Source organism: Oncorhynchus keta, chromosome 10 (genome assembly GCF_023373465.1).
Source record: "Oncorhynchus keta strain PuntledgeMale-10-30-2019 chromosome 10, Oket_V2, whole genome shotgun sequence".
In the NCBI taxonomy this organism is placed as follows: domain Eukaryota; kingdom Metazoa; phylum Chordata; class Actinopteri; order Salmoniformes; family Salmonidae; genus Oncorhynchus; species Oncorhynchus keta.
Window position 1 is genome coordinate 65,649,714 of NC_068430.1, and position 18,724 is coordinate 65,668,437.

The 18,724-nt window shown below is 42.6% G+C and overlaps 1 protein-coding gene across 7 annotated transcripts in view; it reads left to right on the forward strand.

The window, feature by feature from the left end:
- The window catches only part of LOC118389397 (regulatory-associated protein of mTOR-like), a 214,622-nt gene that overhangs the window by 21,357 nt on the left and 174,541 nt on the right, over positions 1-18,724 (forward strand). For all 7 annotated transcript variants that reach the window (XM_052527656.1, XM_052527658.1, XM_052527661.1 and 4 more), the window contains exons 3-4: positions 3,455-3,557; positions 13,518-13,600. In XM_052527656.1, the coding sequence (XP_052383616.1) occupies positions 3,455-3,557; positions 13,518-13,600 (186 nt within the window). The remainder of the gene's footprint in view (positions 1-3,454; positions 3,558-13,517; positions 13,601-18,724) is intronic.

Sequence of the window (18,724 nt, forward strand, 5' to 3'; positions counted from 1 at the left end):
CATTCTATACCCAAATTTCAACTGCACATAGAATGCCAAATACATTTAGAATCTATCACAATAATACATTTTAAATCTATTCAATATAGGAAAGGAAAGAGGCGCCAACTAAAGATTGCAACAGAATATGTATTGTTGCTCCCATCTGTCCCATGCACTTTAAGTTCAAAAACTTTGAAAGGAGTCCAACCAACTGACCACTTCAACAACATTCTCAGTAATGATTACAGGAATGTTTTTTTCTTACCATGACTGATATGTTGTTTATCTACCTTAGTTGAATGCACTGACTGTCAGTCGGTCTGGATCCTCTGCTGAATGACCAAAACGTCCAGGAAATAAGTCTTCATCTTTCATTCAGAACCTTAAACCTGCCTTTTAATTTTTTTTACTCATTTTTTAGACGTATTTAAAAAAGCAAATCTCACTGGTTGATGTCATTGGGAAATTTGCATGGAAATTCTCCCCGGTTCCTAAATGTCTTCTCGCCATGAGAGAAGCAGAAATGATATAACTTTACATATGTCAACTAGATGTATGTATTCATTCTATCATTTCCTGACATTCTGGTGAGCAAGGCTTTATTTAGTATTCTAGAGCATCAAGTAATGACAGAAGAGAAGCTGCATACATGTAATTTAATTTAAGTTGACCAACAAATAACCTACCTAATGTCAGAAATTCTAAGCAGAAAAAATATCTAAATGAGGCATAATTTATTTATTTTTTTGTCCCACATCCGGTTAAAAAATCAACTGACGTCCCGGGGCAAATTAGGAATGTTATTTTTTAAATTCATGGATACAGAGATACTCGTGAGTGGAATGTCAAAGCTGCATGTAAACGTGGTCACTGATGTGAGCTTGCTCATTTTGACTTACTCAGGCGTTGAGAAAAGATGCACAAGGCTAGTAACACAGGGTTTCAGGCTAGTAATCAGTGCAGGGTTTCAGACTGCCCTCTGTTCTCTCTTTCCCTCTCTGTTTGTGTAACACGGCTAGTAATCAGTGCAGGGTTTCAGACTGCCCTCTCTGTTCTGTCTCTCTGTTTGTGTATGTCCATGTGTGCCCCAATGGATTAATCTGTGTTCAGGTGCACATGTTTACCTGACCCTGTTTCCTGTCCCCCTGGACTTCTTCTCGATCAGACCAGTCTACACTACAGTAAACTGCCTGGAAGGAGCAGTAGCTACAGAACTCTGCTAACCACCATAGATCGGGCACATATTGAATTCAATACCCTTCTGTCTGCAATGAGCTTCTGCCTTTCTGTTTGTCAGCTACAGAGTTCCATTAACTTCAGTTATCCAGGCACACATTCAATTAAATTCATTTCTATAGACCTTTCTTGGAAAGTCCTTGGGAGACATATCAATCACCTGTAAATGTGGTCTTTCTGCTGTATCATTAAGTGATATCTGGGCAAGGTTTATATACAGAGTTGTGACTGTTTAAAAATATATATTTTAAAACATCTATTTTTATTACAGAAAGCTCATATACAAGCACATATACACTGAATTGTGACTTGTATCGGAGTCGTGACAGTCTACAGACTTCAAAGAGAAGTTTAAGTTCTTCCCTCCTTTCCAAGCAGAACTCTTTTGGTCTGTTCACTATAGTCTAGTGCTTGGCATAGTGTTGGACCCAGCCTCAGTCTTGTTGATAGACAACATGGTACTTCACTCTCCAGATCAGGTCAGCAGCACTCGGTGCTTCAGAATTGCAAAGTCACGTCAGGCGATGCCAACTACACAGACCTGCCAATGGATCCATCCATGCCAGAGGGCAAGGTCAAAATAGCGTGTATGGCTGTCCAAAAAAACGATCTTACCTCAGGACACTTCAAGTAATGAAAAATACTAATTATCGCAAGAGCACTTTTTCCCAATATTTGAAGGACAAACAAGGGGCTGAAGTTTTGCCGTGTTGGACGCCTGCAGGAGTTTGTGTGTATAAATAGAAGGCCAAACCCACCAATGGTGTGCGTGGCCAAAGAGCTCCATTTCCATGTCATCTGACCATGGCACCGCCTGGAGTTTGCTAAACGGCATTGGCACTTAGATTGGCACCAGTGCTATGGTCATATGACACGTAAATAAACGTCTTTGGCCACGCACACCAGCGGTGGGTTTAGCCTTTGAAAGAACAATTCATATGGAGAAATACCTCATCCCTACTGTAAAATATGGTGCTGGATAGGGAGGTAACAATTCAACTATACGAGTTGGACCTGCGAGGGAAAAATTACGCTTTCACCTTATTTGTTGGCTATGTAACAATTATTTACTTAACAAACAGTAAGTTATTTCTATCCTGCTAATGCTGTGTTTTATGGTCTCCACTCTAGCACCCTGCAGCTAGTCTGGGTGTTGAGGACATGGGTTCTACTAGAGATAGCTTGAAGCTGACAATTGATTTCTGTTGGTGATTTAAAGCTAGCATTCTGTAGACAAGATGTGGTGTGCGTGACTCGATAGAGAGAGCCTGGAAGAGTTAAGAACAATGCCTCAGTTTCCCAGATGCCAGGAAGATGAGACAGTAAAATACCATCCTGTGTAGATAACCAAGGTGGCTTATGGGAAGGTTGGACGTGACTGACTAAGCAATCTTGGTATCAGCTATATAAAAACTGTACATCGTCTGTAAAGGCTAGACTCTCAGCCTAACAGTCGGTCAAGACTGCTGGGCTGACTGTATCATTATTGCAATAATTAATTGATATTAATTAAAGATGATTTTTTTGAAGAAATGTAGCATGCATCGGCCAGAAAATCGATTCAATCGCCATTTCACTTTATTTTTGGCTCACATTACATTCTTTCTACCTTCCGAAAATACCTCCTATTGGGACAACTGATGCGTCCCCTCCTTCAGCGTGGAAGCCTGTAACGGAGTCATTTTGTATGCTGAACAACCCAAGGCAATGTCAGTAGCCTAGTCAAACTGAGCACCTTGTCCAGCTTCGCCAGGTAGGCGGCCTGTTCCTGATCTTGCACATTCAGCATTCAAATGCTAAAATGGCTTGTGTGATATTATGCTATTAGTAGAGTGACAACCAATGTAATTTGCTAGGTTATCTATGTGCTGTTGAAAATTATGTTTTACCGGAATAAAAGTCCACTACCAGAGGAAAGTGGGAGAACAAAAAACGTTGCCTACGTTGCCCCTCGATACGCGTTGATTCGTCTTGAAAGGGAAAGATGCATATCTGATATTAAATTGAAGAACAATCAAGGGGCTGACATTGTTGTCAGATGCCTGCCCCAGAGCTGTGTAGTGTGTGTATGAGGAGTCAAGTCTGAGCGCCTCTGTGAAATGTGAACATCCTTCACCCAAATGTAAATAAACAGGGTCTCTTCACTCTGTATATGAGTGCATGGGTTTATCTGAGAAATAATCCCAATAAAGTGTGTTCAGAGGCATGTGTATTGACTTCTCTGTCCCCCCCCCAGATGAAGACAGTGAGTGTGGCCCTGGTGTTGTGTCTCAACGTGGGGGTGGACCCTCCTGACGTGGTCAAGACGTCACCCTGCGCTAGACTGGAGTGCTGGATCGGTAAACACACACACACACACACACACACACACACACACACACACACACACACACACTTGCATAACCTATTCCATATTCAAAAAACACACACACATAATAAAGCCATTATTATCTTAAACAAGACATACCTATGGGAAATATTGGCTTTCTTATAATGTGTCCAACCTTCTCCCCAACCCATGTTACCTTGAAAGTCCTGAGCTCATCTAGTTGATGTTCCGGGCGCTGAAAGAACTGCGTATCCAGTATAACTTGGAGATAACCCCGTCAGTGAGCATAACGCGACCTCGGCATTCGAAAACATTATATTCGATGCACTTCCAGAAGGACTTATTTGCAGTGTCATTTCCGTCTGTAGATGAAGCCTTCATGTGCCAGGGTATTTTTGGGAAGCACGAAGAGGATACATTCGGTTTCCATTGCTTGTCAGGGACATCACCAGGACTTTGGATAAGTGAGTGCTCCTGGAAAGTTGGTGGACTAGAATTTCCTCCTCCTATTGCAGGCTTACTATCTGTGTATTCATCCACTCTTGCATTTAAGACAAGTCGTTTTCTCAGACCCACAAATAGAATGATTTGCCGGTACCCCGTTAGTTCCTGGTTTTCAGGGCTGAGCCCCTGGTTATGAATCTCTGGTGACTTCCCTGTTGCTTGTTCTGACCTCTTCCAAGAATAATGAATGCTGAGTGTAGCAAGATCTTTTTAAGAAGAATATTTGTATTAATAGCATATGAATGATTTGCAATTAGATTGCTGGACAATCAAAGCCATCCATCCAACCCATTTATTCATATCTGGTAGTTGATAGATTGGGCCTAGTTATTGTTCATTTACAGCATACATTTGCATTCATTCTCTTAAATCTCTTAAAATAGCCTATATTATTCTTGTGTACTGTTTGTCTGTCTGGACTGTCTTGGTGAGAATCTTAAGTTAATAAAATACTTAAAATAGAGTTCTTAAGTTTGTGCCTATTATTCCTTGCCGGCCAGGGTAGGGCAGCACTGTTATAGCCTTGTGAATCTCTCAAGCATCTTTTTTTTTATTGGAAATGGGAGAGATCACTACTGATTTCAAAACGAAATGGACTACTTTCTCATTCATATTGTCAAGACATGAGGTGAGTATCAAAATAGTTTTAAAATATGCCTTTGCCTTCAAGTTGAATCTCGGGTAGATCTTTAGTCTGTATGTATTGTGCGGTAGCAGAGAGAACAGTCTATGATGAGGGTGGCTGGAGTCCTTTGCAATTGTTTGGGTCTTCCTCTGAGCCTAATCATAGGCTGTTACTTTGTCTCTAAAATCACAATGTTTTACTTTTTTATATTCATGTGACAGTCATTTTTAATTGAAACGTCCAAATGTCGCTCTTTCACCAAGGTCATTTTGTTTCATGGAATGTTCTAATTTCATGACTGATTAAAGTTCAGTGTGCTATAGCCTAATATTCTGCCCATATGAACACATTGGTTTTAGGCCATATAAAGATCAGCTATGCATGATTTAATGAAAGCAGCAAACCGACACATTGTTTCACTTTAATAAAATAATCCAGGGGCTCTACTTTGATTTTAGAAGTGGGCCGGGCATCTAAAGATTAATTCCCACATTTTCTACACAATCTAATGTGCTGTCTCTTTAGAACAGAAAGTAAGCCAAAATGCCCTCCGTCACCAAGCTAGGTAAGTGATTAATAAGACTGAACTAAATCAAAGGTAATTCAATAATAAATATTGTTTCACCTTTAACCAATAGCCTAACAAATGAGCAACTCGTGACTAAAATATAAAGACTTTTGATGTATTTTATTAAGACATCCACTTAATCAAATTTCAGCCAGCCTGAACCGCCTGCACCCCGACCCCCACCAGTCTAGTCAATAACTCAACTCTCCCAACACAATTTCTTCCCCGTTCAGTCATACCTATATTTTTATTCTCTGTTCAGTCACACCCCACTCAGTTTTAGGATCTTAGTGAAACATTCAGTGTTGGTTTCGGGTGTGTTAGGCCAAGGACCGAGTGACAACTCACAGGACGGCAACCAGGGATTGCCTAAATAGGTATCTCCCCTGATGTGGGCATGTTTTCAATACAGACTCCTTTAGTCGAACTGTATTCCATATAAGGCATAAAGACCGTGTAAAAGTTATTCAGTGTAGCCTTAGTCTTGTAATAAATCACATATAGTGATACTTAACTTGACACTGTCGGAGGATAACCAACCTTCCAATTAATGGCAATGCATTTCTTAGCCCCTATAAATGCTTGGTTACACAATTTCTTAAATTTAAGAAACTATCAACATTTCCAAGCAAACAAACCGGGGAGGAGGGAGAATCTTTAGACATGCTGAGATAAAAGAACATACTCTCAGAATTCAGCCAACCTTCACAAGACCATACAGTGCATTCAGAAAGTATTCAGTCCCCTTGACTTTTTCCACATTTTGTTACATTACAGCCATATTCTAAAATTGTTTTCCTCATGAATCTACACACAATACTCCATAATCACAAAGCAAAAACAGGTTTTTAGAAATGTTTGCTAGTTTATATATTTGCACAAGTTATGTACTTAAAAAAATGTTTCAAACCCTTTGATATGAGACTTAAAATTGAGCTCAGGTGCATCCTGTTTCCATTGATCAGCCTTGGGATGGTTCTACAACTTTATTGGAGTCCACCTGTGGTGAATTCAATTGATTGGGCATGATTTGGAAAGGTCGAAGGAATTTTCGGTCAAGCTCTGAGACATGATTTTTGTCGCTGAACAGATCTGGGGAAGGGTACCAAAACATTTCTGCAGCATTGAAGGTCCCCAAGAACACAGTGGTTTCCATCATTCTCAAAGGGATGACATTTGGAACCACCATGACTCTTCCTAGAGCTGGCCACCCAGCCAAACTAAGCAACCTGAGGAGAAGGGCCTTCGTCAGGGAGGTGACCAAGAAACCTGACAGAGGTCCAAAGTTCCTCTGTGGAGATGGGAGAACCTTCCAGAAGTACAACCATCTCTGCAGCAATCCACAAATCAGGCGTTTATGGTGGAGTGGCCACAAAGCCTTGAGTCTTCTTGGGTATGATGCTACAAGCTTGGCACAACTGTATTTGGGAAGTTTCTCCCATTCTTCTCAGCAGATTCTCTCAAGCTCTATCAAGGTTGGACGAGGAGCGTCGCTGCACAGCTATTTTAAGGTCTCTCCAGAGGTTCGATCGGGTTCAAGACCGGGCTCTGGCTTAGCCACTCTAGGACATTCAGGGACCTGTCCCATAGCCACTCCTGCGTTGTCTTTGCTGTGTGCTTAGGGTCGTTGTCCTGTTGTAAGGTGAACCTTCGTCCCAGTCTGAGGTCCTGAGCACTCTGGAGCAGGTTTTCATCAATAATTTCTCTGTACTTGGCTCCTTTCATCTTTCCCTCGATCCTGACTAGTCTCCCGGTCCCACTGAAAAACATCCCCACAGCATGATGCTGCCACCACTGTGCTTCACCGTAGGGATGGTGCCAGACATGATGCTTGGCATTCAGGCCAAAGAGTTCACTCTTGGTTTCATCAGATCAGAGAATCTCGTTTCACATGGTCTGAGAGTCCTTTAAGGCCTTTTGGAATACTCCAAGCGGGCTGTCGTGTTCCTTTTATTGAAGAGTGGCTTCCGTCTATACTTGCTGCCAAAGGTGCTTCATCAAAGTACTGAGTAAAGGGTCTGAATACATATGCAAATGAGATTATTTTTTAAATATACATTTACATAAATGTCTACAAACCTGTTTTTTTTTCAATTAATTATGAGTTAGTGTGTATAGATTGGTTAGGGGGGGAGAGAAACGTTATCCATTTTAGAATAAGACTGCAAAGTAACTGTGGAAAAATTCAAGGGGCCTGAATACTTTCCGAATGCGCTGCAACATGCAAATATGTCCCCTTTTGTGTTTTACACATCCAGCAATGGAATTACATTTCTGAGTGCATGTAATTCAGTTTCAGTGGCATATAGTATGTTCTTAAACTGCAGTAATTTATGTCTGAGATGAGGAATGCCCAGTCATGTTCATATAATCAATAGCTTCTACCAGGTTTTCCTCACATTTTTGTTTTACATGTTTTGTCATTGGAAAATTCCTCCAACCCTTGATACAGTTTGGAAATCAACTTTGGATGTTCGTCAGACTGCCTTAAAATAGCATCTGGCTTGTCCAGTGTTTGCTGCATGGAGAGAATAAAGGGTTGTATCTGCAGACATGTTCCTCACCTGTGTCAGACTGGTCTTCCCTGGCTGCCTGCTGAGATCCATGTCACCATCTGATCCTCCTAAAAATGAGGGATGACAAAGAATTACCTTGGTGTACATTTATATATTATATTACCTAAGAATAGAGAATATGGTTCAATAATAGAAGTGACCATTATTCCCACATCCCAGACTGTAGCTTTGATGTTAAACTGCTGTCATGTAGCTACTGTAGTTCTACCATCAATTCAATATGGAACTTTGTATCATTCACTGATATTGCTAATATACTGCAAAATTCACCTGAGTTCCATAGACTGGTCTTCCCTGGCTGTCTGACCCTGCTGGTCAGATCCTGCTTAGACATGTCGAGCATAGTGTTGTGTACTGACTGCAACCAGGCTGCATTCCTGCGGGTCCCGACAGATCATTGCAGCGCTGTTGGCATTTTTCATGCTGTGGGTGGTCAGACTGACGACTAGGATGGAAATATTTTTGTTGTCCCACAGATTATTTGGAAACGGCCTCTTTCTGCTTTGTATGCATTAGTCTACCTATTGTATTAACAGCACATCTTTTTCGCATTATTCACACACACTGAATTTTCTGCTTCAACCTCAGTAGCCTTCCTCGCCTAGTTGGGCGTGAGTTCAACGGTGCGTAGTATGTGTGGTCTCATTGATATAGAGTAGGCTGCCTACATGTGCAGAGAATCACTTGGCGGTTAAATTGAATATGAAATGAACTTAAATATGATTAGACTTGTTTACTACAGTATCTAAATACATATTGATAATGGAAAGAAGTGGAGGGCTCTCAACCAACGTGAGTCGAAGTGCAATCAACACATTTAATCTTCAAACTATGCTAGGTAGGCTACATCCTATAGGGCTACGCAAAACGTAGCAGGTGTCGCTGTCATCATTCCTGCTGCTTCCAGTTCTGTAGCCATACTTGTGAGATCAGGTGCCCGTGTGGTCATTTAAATAGTAGGCTATATCCTATGTATGGGATGACGAGCACGGGGCAGTTGTCTTTCCAAGGAAATGTACTTCCTAAATAGTCTTATGATTAGGCTATAGTTTACTACATTGCCTTGAATAGTGATCATCCATATTTCTATTTCTTAAAAAATTTTAATAAAAAAAAAAAATGTATTTTACTTTTGTTTAACCAGGTAGGCCAGTTGAACTAGTTCTCGTTTACAGCTGCGACCTGACCAAGATCAAGCAAAGCAGTGCAACAAAAAACTACAGTTACACACAGGACAAATGTACCGTCAACACAATAGAATAATCTACATAGTGTGTGTGCAAATGAAGTAAGGAGGTAAGGCAATAAATAGACCATAGTAGCGAGGTAATTACAATTTATCAAATTAACACTCAAGTTATAGATGTGCAGATGAGTGTGCAAGTAGAAATACTGGTGTGCAAAAAAGTTAATAAAAACAATATGGGGATGAGGTAGGTAGTTGGGTGGGCTATTTACAGATGGGCTGTGTACAGCTGCAGCGATCGGTTAGTTGCTCAGATAGCTGATGCTTGAAGTTAGTGAGGGAGAGACTCCAGCTTCAGCGATTTAAATTATTTTTATTTATTTATTTTTTGCAATTATTTCCAGTCATTGGCAGCAGAGAACTGGAAGGAAAGGTGGGCAAAGCAGGTGTTGGCTTTGGGGATGACCAGTGAGATATACCTGCTGGAACGTGTGCTACGGGTGGGTGTTATGGTGACCAGTGAGCTGAGATAAGGTGGGGCTTTACCTAGAAGAGACTTGTAGATGACCTGGAGCCAGTGGGTTTGGCAATGAATATGTAGCGAGGGCCAGCTGACGAGAGCATACAGGTTTCTGTGGTGGATGGTATATGGGGTTGTGGTGACAAAACGGATGGCAATGTGATAGACTGCATCCAGTTTGCTGAGTAGTGTTGGAGGCTATTTTGTAAATTTTATTTTGGATTGGAGATGCTTAATGAGTCTGGAAGTAGAGTTTACAATCTAGCCAGACACCTAGAATATGTGGACAACTACAAATACCTAAGTCAGAACCGTCCAGAGTAGTGATGCTTGTCGGGCGGGCGTTGGGCAGCGATCGGTTGAAGAGCATGCATTTAGTTTTACTAGCGTTTAAGAGCAGTTGGAGGCCACGGAAGGAGTGTTGTATGGCATTGAAGCTCGTCTGGAGGTTTGTTAAGTGTCCTAAGACGGGCCAGCTGTATACAGAATTGTCAGCTGTGGAGAGTTGAATCAAGGAATCACCCGTAGCAAGAGCGACACCATTGATATATACAGAGAAAAGAGTCGGCCTGAGAATTGAGTTGGTGAACCAGGCGAAGCAGTCATTAGAAAAACCAAGGCTATTGAGTCTGCCGATAAGAATACGGTGATTGACAGAGTCGAAAGCTTTGTCCAGGTCGATGAAGACGGCTGCACAGTAATGTCTGTCTTCGATGGCGGTTATGATATCGTTTACTATCTTGAGCGTGGCAGATTTGCACCCGTGACCGGCTCAGAACCCGGATTGCACAGCGGAGAAGGTACGGTGGGATTCTAAATGGTTGGTGACCTGTTTGTTAACTTGGCTTTTGAAGACTTTAGAAAGGCAGGGCAGGATGGATATAGGTCTGTAACACTTTTGGTCTAGTGTCTCCCCCTTTGAAGAGGGGGATGACCGCGGCAGCTTTCCAACCTTTAGGAATCTCGGATGATACGAAATATGTTGAACAGGCTAGTAATAGGGTTTGCAACAATGCTGGTGGATAATAAAATTGTCCCACTTCTAAAATGTAGGCTATAGAAATAGCTCAAGAGAAAGTGCTTCTCCAACTCTGCTCTCTTCAAACAACATCTAGCATATTGGCTGATACAGCCAAGTAATACAATATAAGGGCCATGTGAGAATCTCTGGAAATCTCACCTATTTCTTAAGTAATTTTTGTGCGTTTGATATTGCCTTGCGGGGATCATGGCTGGCAAGTGATCTGTGTCACATACGCCTAAAATAACATTGCATGACTGCAGTTGGGTTTGGTACCAGTTCTTGCGGTAGCAGTCAAGAAAATATGATGGTTATTATATCAATATTTGCACAAAAAAGCGTTTCCACCACCATTTCTCGCATAATTAATTTTACAGACATGAAAATATCCTACCTTGTCTATTTTTATGTTTTGTCGACATTTGGAAAGTTTACCGACATTTGCTGTTTCCATCAGGCCTGTCTTGAATCTTTTTTATCCGACATGTACTTAACTCTCATAAAAAGGTTGGATGGAAACCTGGTTAGAGAATAATATTATTCTCTAAAGGAAAAGTGACCTTTGACAAAACAGAACCATACAAAGTAAAAACAAATGTTTAACATTGTGTAAATTCTAACAAATTAGTGAAGGGAATTCAGAAATGTATGAAAATGCAACAACAAAAAAATCAGAAAAGCGAGAGCTCCATTTTAAAACCACTTCAATGTATTTGTTGCCACACTAGGATCATGCACTCCTCCTGAAGCATATTTAGAGCTTTTGTTATTCCAAAACATTAAATACAGTTATCCTGTCTCAGAAATATATAGTGATATAATATTATGACCGTATTGCCCAGCTCTACTTCCAAGTTTTGTAAGTAATCTCATAACAGCATATAAGACTGAGAAGAAACCAGACAGACAAAATGACAGTAATAATTAAACAATACGCCTCCACAGACGGTTTGACAAACTGAAACCACATGAAACTCTGGAAAAACTCCAGACCGTTCGATGGTAGCGTTTTATGAAAGGAACCATTTAACACATTAGAAAAAGCAGACACGTCTGACAGGCTGCTCCTGTTTCATGGTAGACTTTTACCGGGGACAATGCAACCTGTCAATCATCAGATCACGGTTTATTTAAAGATAACTGTGTAGAATAACCCTAAATGCACAATCATTAGCTATCCTTCTCTGATCCTCCTCACCCCACCCTCTTCCTCCTCAGCCCACCCTCTTCTTCCTTCCTTCGTTTTACAGATCCCATTTGCAGAGAAATGAATGCGTCATCCCACTTTAGGGTCGTCTAAGGTTTGCTCACTGCAGTTGCATGACACTGCACAATATACATTATTTCCTTAACTTGCTGGCTACTGGAAATATATCTATCAATAAATATACTTTTCTCCCAAAAAATGGTCTGTCCCTGAATATGCATATTGTCAATACACCCGGTAATTTCAAAATCAATAATGTTATTGTCTGCATTGTGGGCAGAATTTGATATCTCAGAATCTATAATGCGCGCTGTGCTTTATACAATTTGATTTGTTCTTGTCAATATTTCAATCCAAAGCGCTGGGGAGATTTCTCTGTGTTATGTAGTTTAATTTGATAAGAGAAACAGCCCTACTAAACAAATGGCAAGTGATTGTGATACTGGTTCTCTATTGGGTTAACTGTCTCAACTGAATCTCTGCTTCATTGTGATGGCACTATTGGGATCTATCTGATCTGTTACTTCGGATCTACTTGACTTTTACCTTCCCATCTCATGAACAGTGTAAAAGCCCCGAGCACGTCCCCATTCTCATCGACGGGGCTGTAGTGGAGCAGGTTGAGAGCTTCAAATTCCTTGGTGTCCACATCAACAACAAACTAGATTGGTCCAAACACACCAAGACAGTCGTGAAGAGGGCACGACAAAGCCTATTCCCCCTCAGGAATCTAAAAAGATTTGGCATGGGTCCTGAGATCCTCAAAAGGTTCTACAGCTGCAACATCGAGAGCATCCTGACCAGTTGCATCACTGCCTGGTACGGCAATTGCTCGGCCTCCGACCGCAAGGCACTTCAGAGGGTAGTGCGTACGGCCCAGTACATCACTGGGGCAAAGCTGCCTGCCATCCACCACCTCTACACCAGGCGGTGTCAGAGGAAGGCCCTAAAAGACCCTAAAAGACCCCAGCCACCCAGGTCATAGACTGTTCTCTCTACTACCGCATGGCAAGCGGTACCGGAGTGCCAAGTCTAGGACAAAAAGGCATCTCAACAGTTTTACCCCCAAGCCAGAAGACTCCTGAACAGGTAACCAATGGTTACCCGGACTATTTGCATTGTGTGCCCCCAACCCCTCTTTTACGCTGCTGCTACTCTCTGTTTATCTTATATGCTTGGTCACTTAAACTATACATTCATGTACATACTACCTAAATTGGGCCGACCAACCAGTGCTCCCGCACATTGGCTAACCGGGCTATCTGCATTGTGTCCCACCAACCCCTCTTTTTATGCTTCTGCTACTCTCTGTTCATCATATATGCACAGTCACTTTAATGATACCTACATGTACATACTGCCTCAATAAGCCTGACTAACAGGTGTCTGTATATAGCCTTGCTACTCTATTTTTCAAATGTCTTTCTGTTTTATTTCTTTACTTACCTACACACACACTCACACTCACACACACACCCACTCAAACATACCTTTTTTTGGCACCATTGGTTAGAGCCTGTAAGTAAGCATTTCACTACGGTTTACACCTGTTGTATTTGGCGCACCTGACAAAATTTGATTTGATTTGAAAAGCAATGTTTCTCTGTAAATATCAGATCAAGTATTATGAGCAATGTGGTCATTTTTCTGCATTTCACTAATGTTTTGTGGACAGAACATTTCACCCTGTGCTGTGCTGGTTGTACCTACGTCTAGTGTTGTCTGTCTATGATAATGAGGTATCTGTGTTTCCTCTCCTCCAGACCCTCTGTCCATGAGTCCACAGAAAGCCCTGGAGACCATCGGAGCCAACCTGCAGAAGCAGTACGAGAACTGGCAGCCCCGGGTGAGTGAGTTCACATGGCCCCCATGTTCTCCCTCATCTCCCACCTCAGTGACCTTCCACCCACACACACCAGTCTGTACCTGTACGTACTGTGTTGTGGATCCCTGTCTCGCTAGTCTCTAGACTGGCTCCTATATGGCTTGGAGCTATGTGTCCCACGCGTGCACATAAGCAAACACACCAACACATACTATCTCACTCACTCACTCACTCACTCACTCACTCACTCACTCACTCACTCACTCACTCACTCACTCACTCACTCACTCACTCACTCACTCACTCACTCACTCACTCACACACTCACACAGTCCCACCCCCCCACTACACACACCCCCCACCCCCACCTGTGTGTCCCTGTTCTGTGTACAGTGTGCGTGTGAGTTCAAAGTTTGTGTATGTGAGAGCGAGCGTGTGTACTGGCGGCTAACGCTATCCTTCCCCAGTGGTGAGCAAGGGCCTCTCCTCATATCTGTAACCTGTCTGTGGCTAAGAGCTCAGAGCTGGAGCAGATGGCTGGGGCTACCCTCACCTGTATCTCCTAAACACCCACTGACACAGGGGGGGAGAGCATGAGTATGTGAGAAGTAAGGAATGGAAAGGAGATTTGAGCGTAGGAAGGACAGTAAGTAGAAGGAGGAGAGTGTGAAGAGGGAGAGAGTGAAACAGACCAGCTGAGTGTGGGCTGAGTGAGCCAGAGGTCAGAACCAGATGGTGGGAGAGAGAAGGAGCGGGGGAGTGTGAAAGCATTCAGCCTCTTTCAGCCTCAGGACTTATGGCTACTGCTTGGCCACAGACCAGAGACCACTTCTGGCCACAGACCTCGCTGTATGCTGTAACTAATAATACCAGCACTGAGCTGAACTTACCCTCTTACCTGTCACGCTCTGACTCTAGGTTCATGTCAAAACCACTTTGTTAATGAAAATGAAATTGGATCTAAAATAACCTTCTTGTGTGTTAGATACATATAAATATACAAGATACAGTATCATTTACAGTTGATGTCAGAAGTTTACACACTTAGGTTGGAGTCATTAAACTCGTTTTTCAATCACTCCACAAATTTCTTGTCAATAAACTATAGTTTTGGCAAGTCGGTTAGGACATCTACTTTGTGCATGACACTACAATGCTACAAAGTACTAATTGAGTGTATGTAAATAAAAAGTATGTTAGACTACAGAAGGGTTGCAAAAAATGTACATATTTTTTGGAAAGAAATAAAAGCTGAAATAAAATATTCTCTCTACTATTATTCTGACATTTCACATTCTTAAAATAAAGTGGTGATCCTAACTGACCTAAGACAGCTAATTTTTAATAGGATTAAATGTCAGGAATTGTGAAACTGAGTTTAAATGTATTTGGCTAAGGTGTGTGTGTGTGTGTGTAAGCTTCTGACTTCAACTGTACATGTAGCCATTGTAACTAATAGCCTTCACTTTCAACTGTCAATGATAACCTGAACCACAATGTGAGTACAACCCTGTTGTACAAAATCAACTGTCTTCCTTCCCGTGTTCTGAAAATTAGAATGGCCACCTCGTTGGTACTTAATCAGTTACTTCCAGGGCCTGTACTGCCCATGTTTGGAGGGACTTTCTCCAGTGCCAGCCTAACCTATCATGTCTCTCTCTCTCTGTTTGCTCATTGACCCTCCTGGCCACTGTCACAGAACACTGAGAGAAGGCAAAATACTGACCTGGCTGCTGCTCAGAGCCCAGTCTTTACTCTGTTGCTCTCTCAGGGAGTGTTACAGTTGGACAAGAGCATGGTTTGATGGACTACTGTGTTATGGACTATACACTATTTCCTGGCTTGGAGTCCGTAACGTGCCCAGCTATGGCACATCATCCCACATTTGTCCCTCTGGTCTGTAAATTATTCACGTGGCCTATTTTTGTCTCTGGTTCCCTTGGAATGTAGCTAGTGCACTGTAACAGATTTAGCCACATATGTCCCACCAGTGTATCTATCTATTTAGGTATACATTCATGGCTGTGTGTTAAACCCTTGCTTGGGTATTACATTAGCGTAGCGTTACATTGCTAATTTAGCCCAACATGTTCAACTACAATACTTCGTAATGGCTGTACTGGTGCACTTTAGGCCTATTTGGTCCCCTTGGCTATCATGGCATATCCAAGAGCAGCCTAGCATAGCCTGACCTAGTGCTAGCGAAGCATGCTGCCAGTTGCTCATTATTGATAAAGAGTCTGAGTGAAAGTGACACCAGACTCCTGGCACGGCGGCACTGCAGAGGGACAAGGGGCTAATCTCATCATGATCTATCACCCCGCCAGCCCATGCTGACTGACTGCTACACAGGCCCAAAATAGACACTCACAGACAATGGGAGGCCTGGGCCAAAACTTTGGCAGTTTCTATACCTGTACATGTCCTACCTATATGCTATTCCTTTCCTATTCAATACTTTGCACAGCGATACACACGCATATCAGTGGAGGCTGCTCAGGGGAGGGCAGCTCATAATAATGGCTTGAACGGAGCGAATGGAATGGCATCAAACCATGTGTTTTGATGTATTTAATACCATTCTGCTCCAGCCAGTACCACGGGCCCGTCCTCCTCAATTAAGGTACCACCAACCTCCTGTGACCCATACGTACAGACAAATATACACATGCTCACAAGCCCACTCGCACGTGACACACAAAGACGACCATCTGTGGTGAACTGGGATTGACACTTTCATCGCATCTCGTCTAATCATCTTCAAAGTTCTCCTCGATCTCGCCTCCACACTAACCCGGTGTTGGGCCTCTGCTCTGCCTCTGATTGGGTTCAGTGGGTGCATTGCTGTACTAGTCTCCTCTCCTCTAGAGCTCGTCCTCACCTAGCTAACCCGCTCCCCGCTTCCTAATGGGCCCTCGTTAATATTTTATTATTTCTTCTTCACTGCTATACACAAACCAACCACCGCTAATGGCAGAGAAGGGAGAAGTGCAACTCCCCACACTCCCACAGCTATGTGCATAGTAGGCGGTTGCTGCTGTAGCTCGATTTGTGCTGGCGCTGCACGACTCCTATGCAATCGATAATGATGTAGCCTACATGTTTGTATCAACGTTGTATTGCCGTCAAAATGTGACAGCTTGCATAACAACTGCCAGGCGTTGCTTAACTCTTGGCTTTGAAGGGTAAAACATGACAGATTAGTCAGTGCACAGATTACAATTACTCACTTGTGGTTTGCTCACCAGTCTTTTGACTTGAAGGAGTTACCAGTTTCGTTATACTGTGGATGTGGATTCAACTGAGAACTAGCACCGCATTCAGTTTCATGACTGTCATCTGTGTTGAAGCCACTCTTTGCTCTGTTCTCTCTTTCTGTCCCCGTTTGCCTTATTCCTACCCTTCCTGTCTCTTTCATGTTCCTTAATTTTTTTCCCATGGCACTTTCTCGCCCTCTTTCACCCTCTTTCATATCATGCATTCCTCTTCCCCCTTTTCTTTCTCACGAGACAGTTGGTTAGAATTATTGATTTGTGCCACATGTCATAGTGGAGATTCTCCCCTCTCCTCTCCACTGGCTGAGAATAAAGCTCCTGTTTTTAAAAGCAGCAACATTGTCAACATTGCCCTGTGGCAGAGAAGACTGGCTGAGCAGAGCCGGTATGACTTCTCTGCATGCCTGAATTACTCTTCCGCTCTCTCTCACCCTTTCTCTAACTCCCCATCTGTCTCCCCCGTAACTTTCTCTTTCTATCTTTGAGTAGTTTTTTTTCTGCGATCACTGGCACTGGCTGTAGATCTGAGTCCCTGCTGTCCAGTAGAACGCCTTCTACATTATTTATCAGTGTTCTAAAACACTGCTCCTGATTGGGTTTTAGAGTCTCTTTTATTACCCGGACTGTGTTGAGATCTCAGCGGGGGAGAGAGAACAGCGCGTGAAAGGGATGAGCTGTTGGGTGACTGAGCTCATGTGATCTTGACAGTCTAACTCACGTTCCATAGTTTATGGTGTGGATGATTGTCTGGCCAAGTACAGAGAGGAGTTAAAATTTGGAATGCTAATATCTTCAGAACAAAGTGGAATTCACATCTTCACATGCAGAGATGGTGTTCCCTCTCCCAATGCTCAATGATTTGCCTACCCGTTTAGACAGGACATCACAAAGTATTCAAGCTAGGGGAAACGAGCATATAACATGTGGAGATTTCCTACCAGCCCCTCTGGATTGGGGTGGGGGGACCATTTGGCACACAGGAAGATGTATGGTTGTCTACTTCCCTTGGTCAATGGCCGATCCATAGATCGTCTCTATAAACAACGTGGTAATGAGTTGAGGCTCCGGTCAAGGCAATGGGATCCCTATGGGAGAGAGAGGAGCCAGTTCAGAGCAGTATCGATAATCTCTCTGCCTGCTGATCACCTTCATAAATATCATAGGAAAGATGACCGGAGATCTATAGATGATCTGGTGGTGGAGGTCGCAAAAACATTTAGTACAGATCAAGTGTCCATTTGTATGTTCTAGTACAGTACATTGATCCCCTTTTGAAATGTAAACTTGGTGAACAAAACAATAGGAACACCTTCCTAATATTGAGTTGCACAACTTTATGCCCTGGGAACAGCTTCAATCCGTCGGGTCATGGACTCTACAAGGTGTCAAGCGTTCCACGGGGATTCTGGCCCATGGTTACTCCAATGCTTCCCACAGTTGTCAAGTTGGCTGGATGTCCTTTGGGTGTTGTACCTTTCTAGGTAAACACAAGAAACTGTTGAGCGTGAAAAGCCCAGCAGCGTTGCAGTTCTTGACACACTCAAACCGGTGCGCCTGGCACCTACTACCATACCTCGTTTAAGGTGCTTAAATCTTTTGTCTTGCCCGTTCACCCTCTGAATGGCACACACACACAATCCATGTCTCAAAGCTTAAAAATCCTTTAACCTGCCTCCTCCCCTTCATCCACACTGATTGAAGTGGATTTAACTAGTGACGTCAATAAGGGATCATAGCTTTCATCTGGATTCACTTAGTAAGTCTGTCATGGAATGCACAGATGTTCTTAATGTTTTGGTCTCTATTTGTGAGCTATAGAAAAACAATACAAATAATAGTCAAACGCAAAGATTTATATAGAATCCAGGTT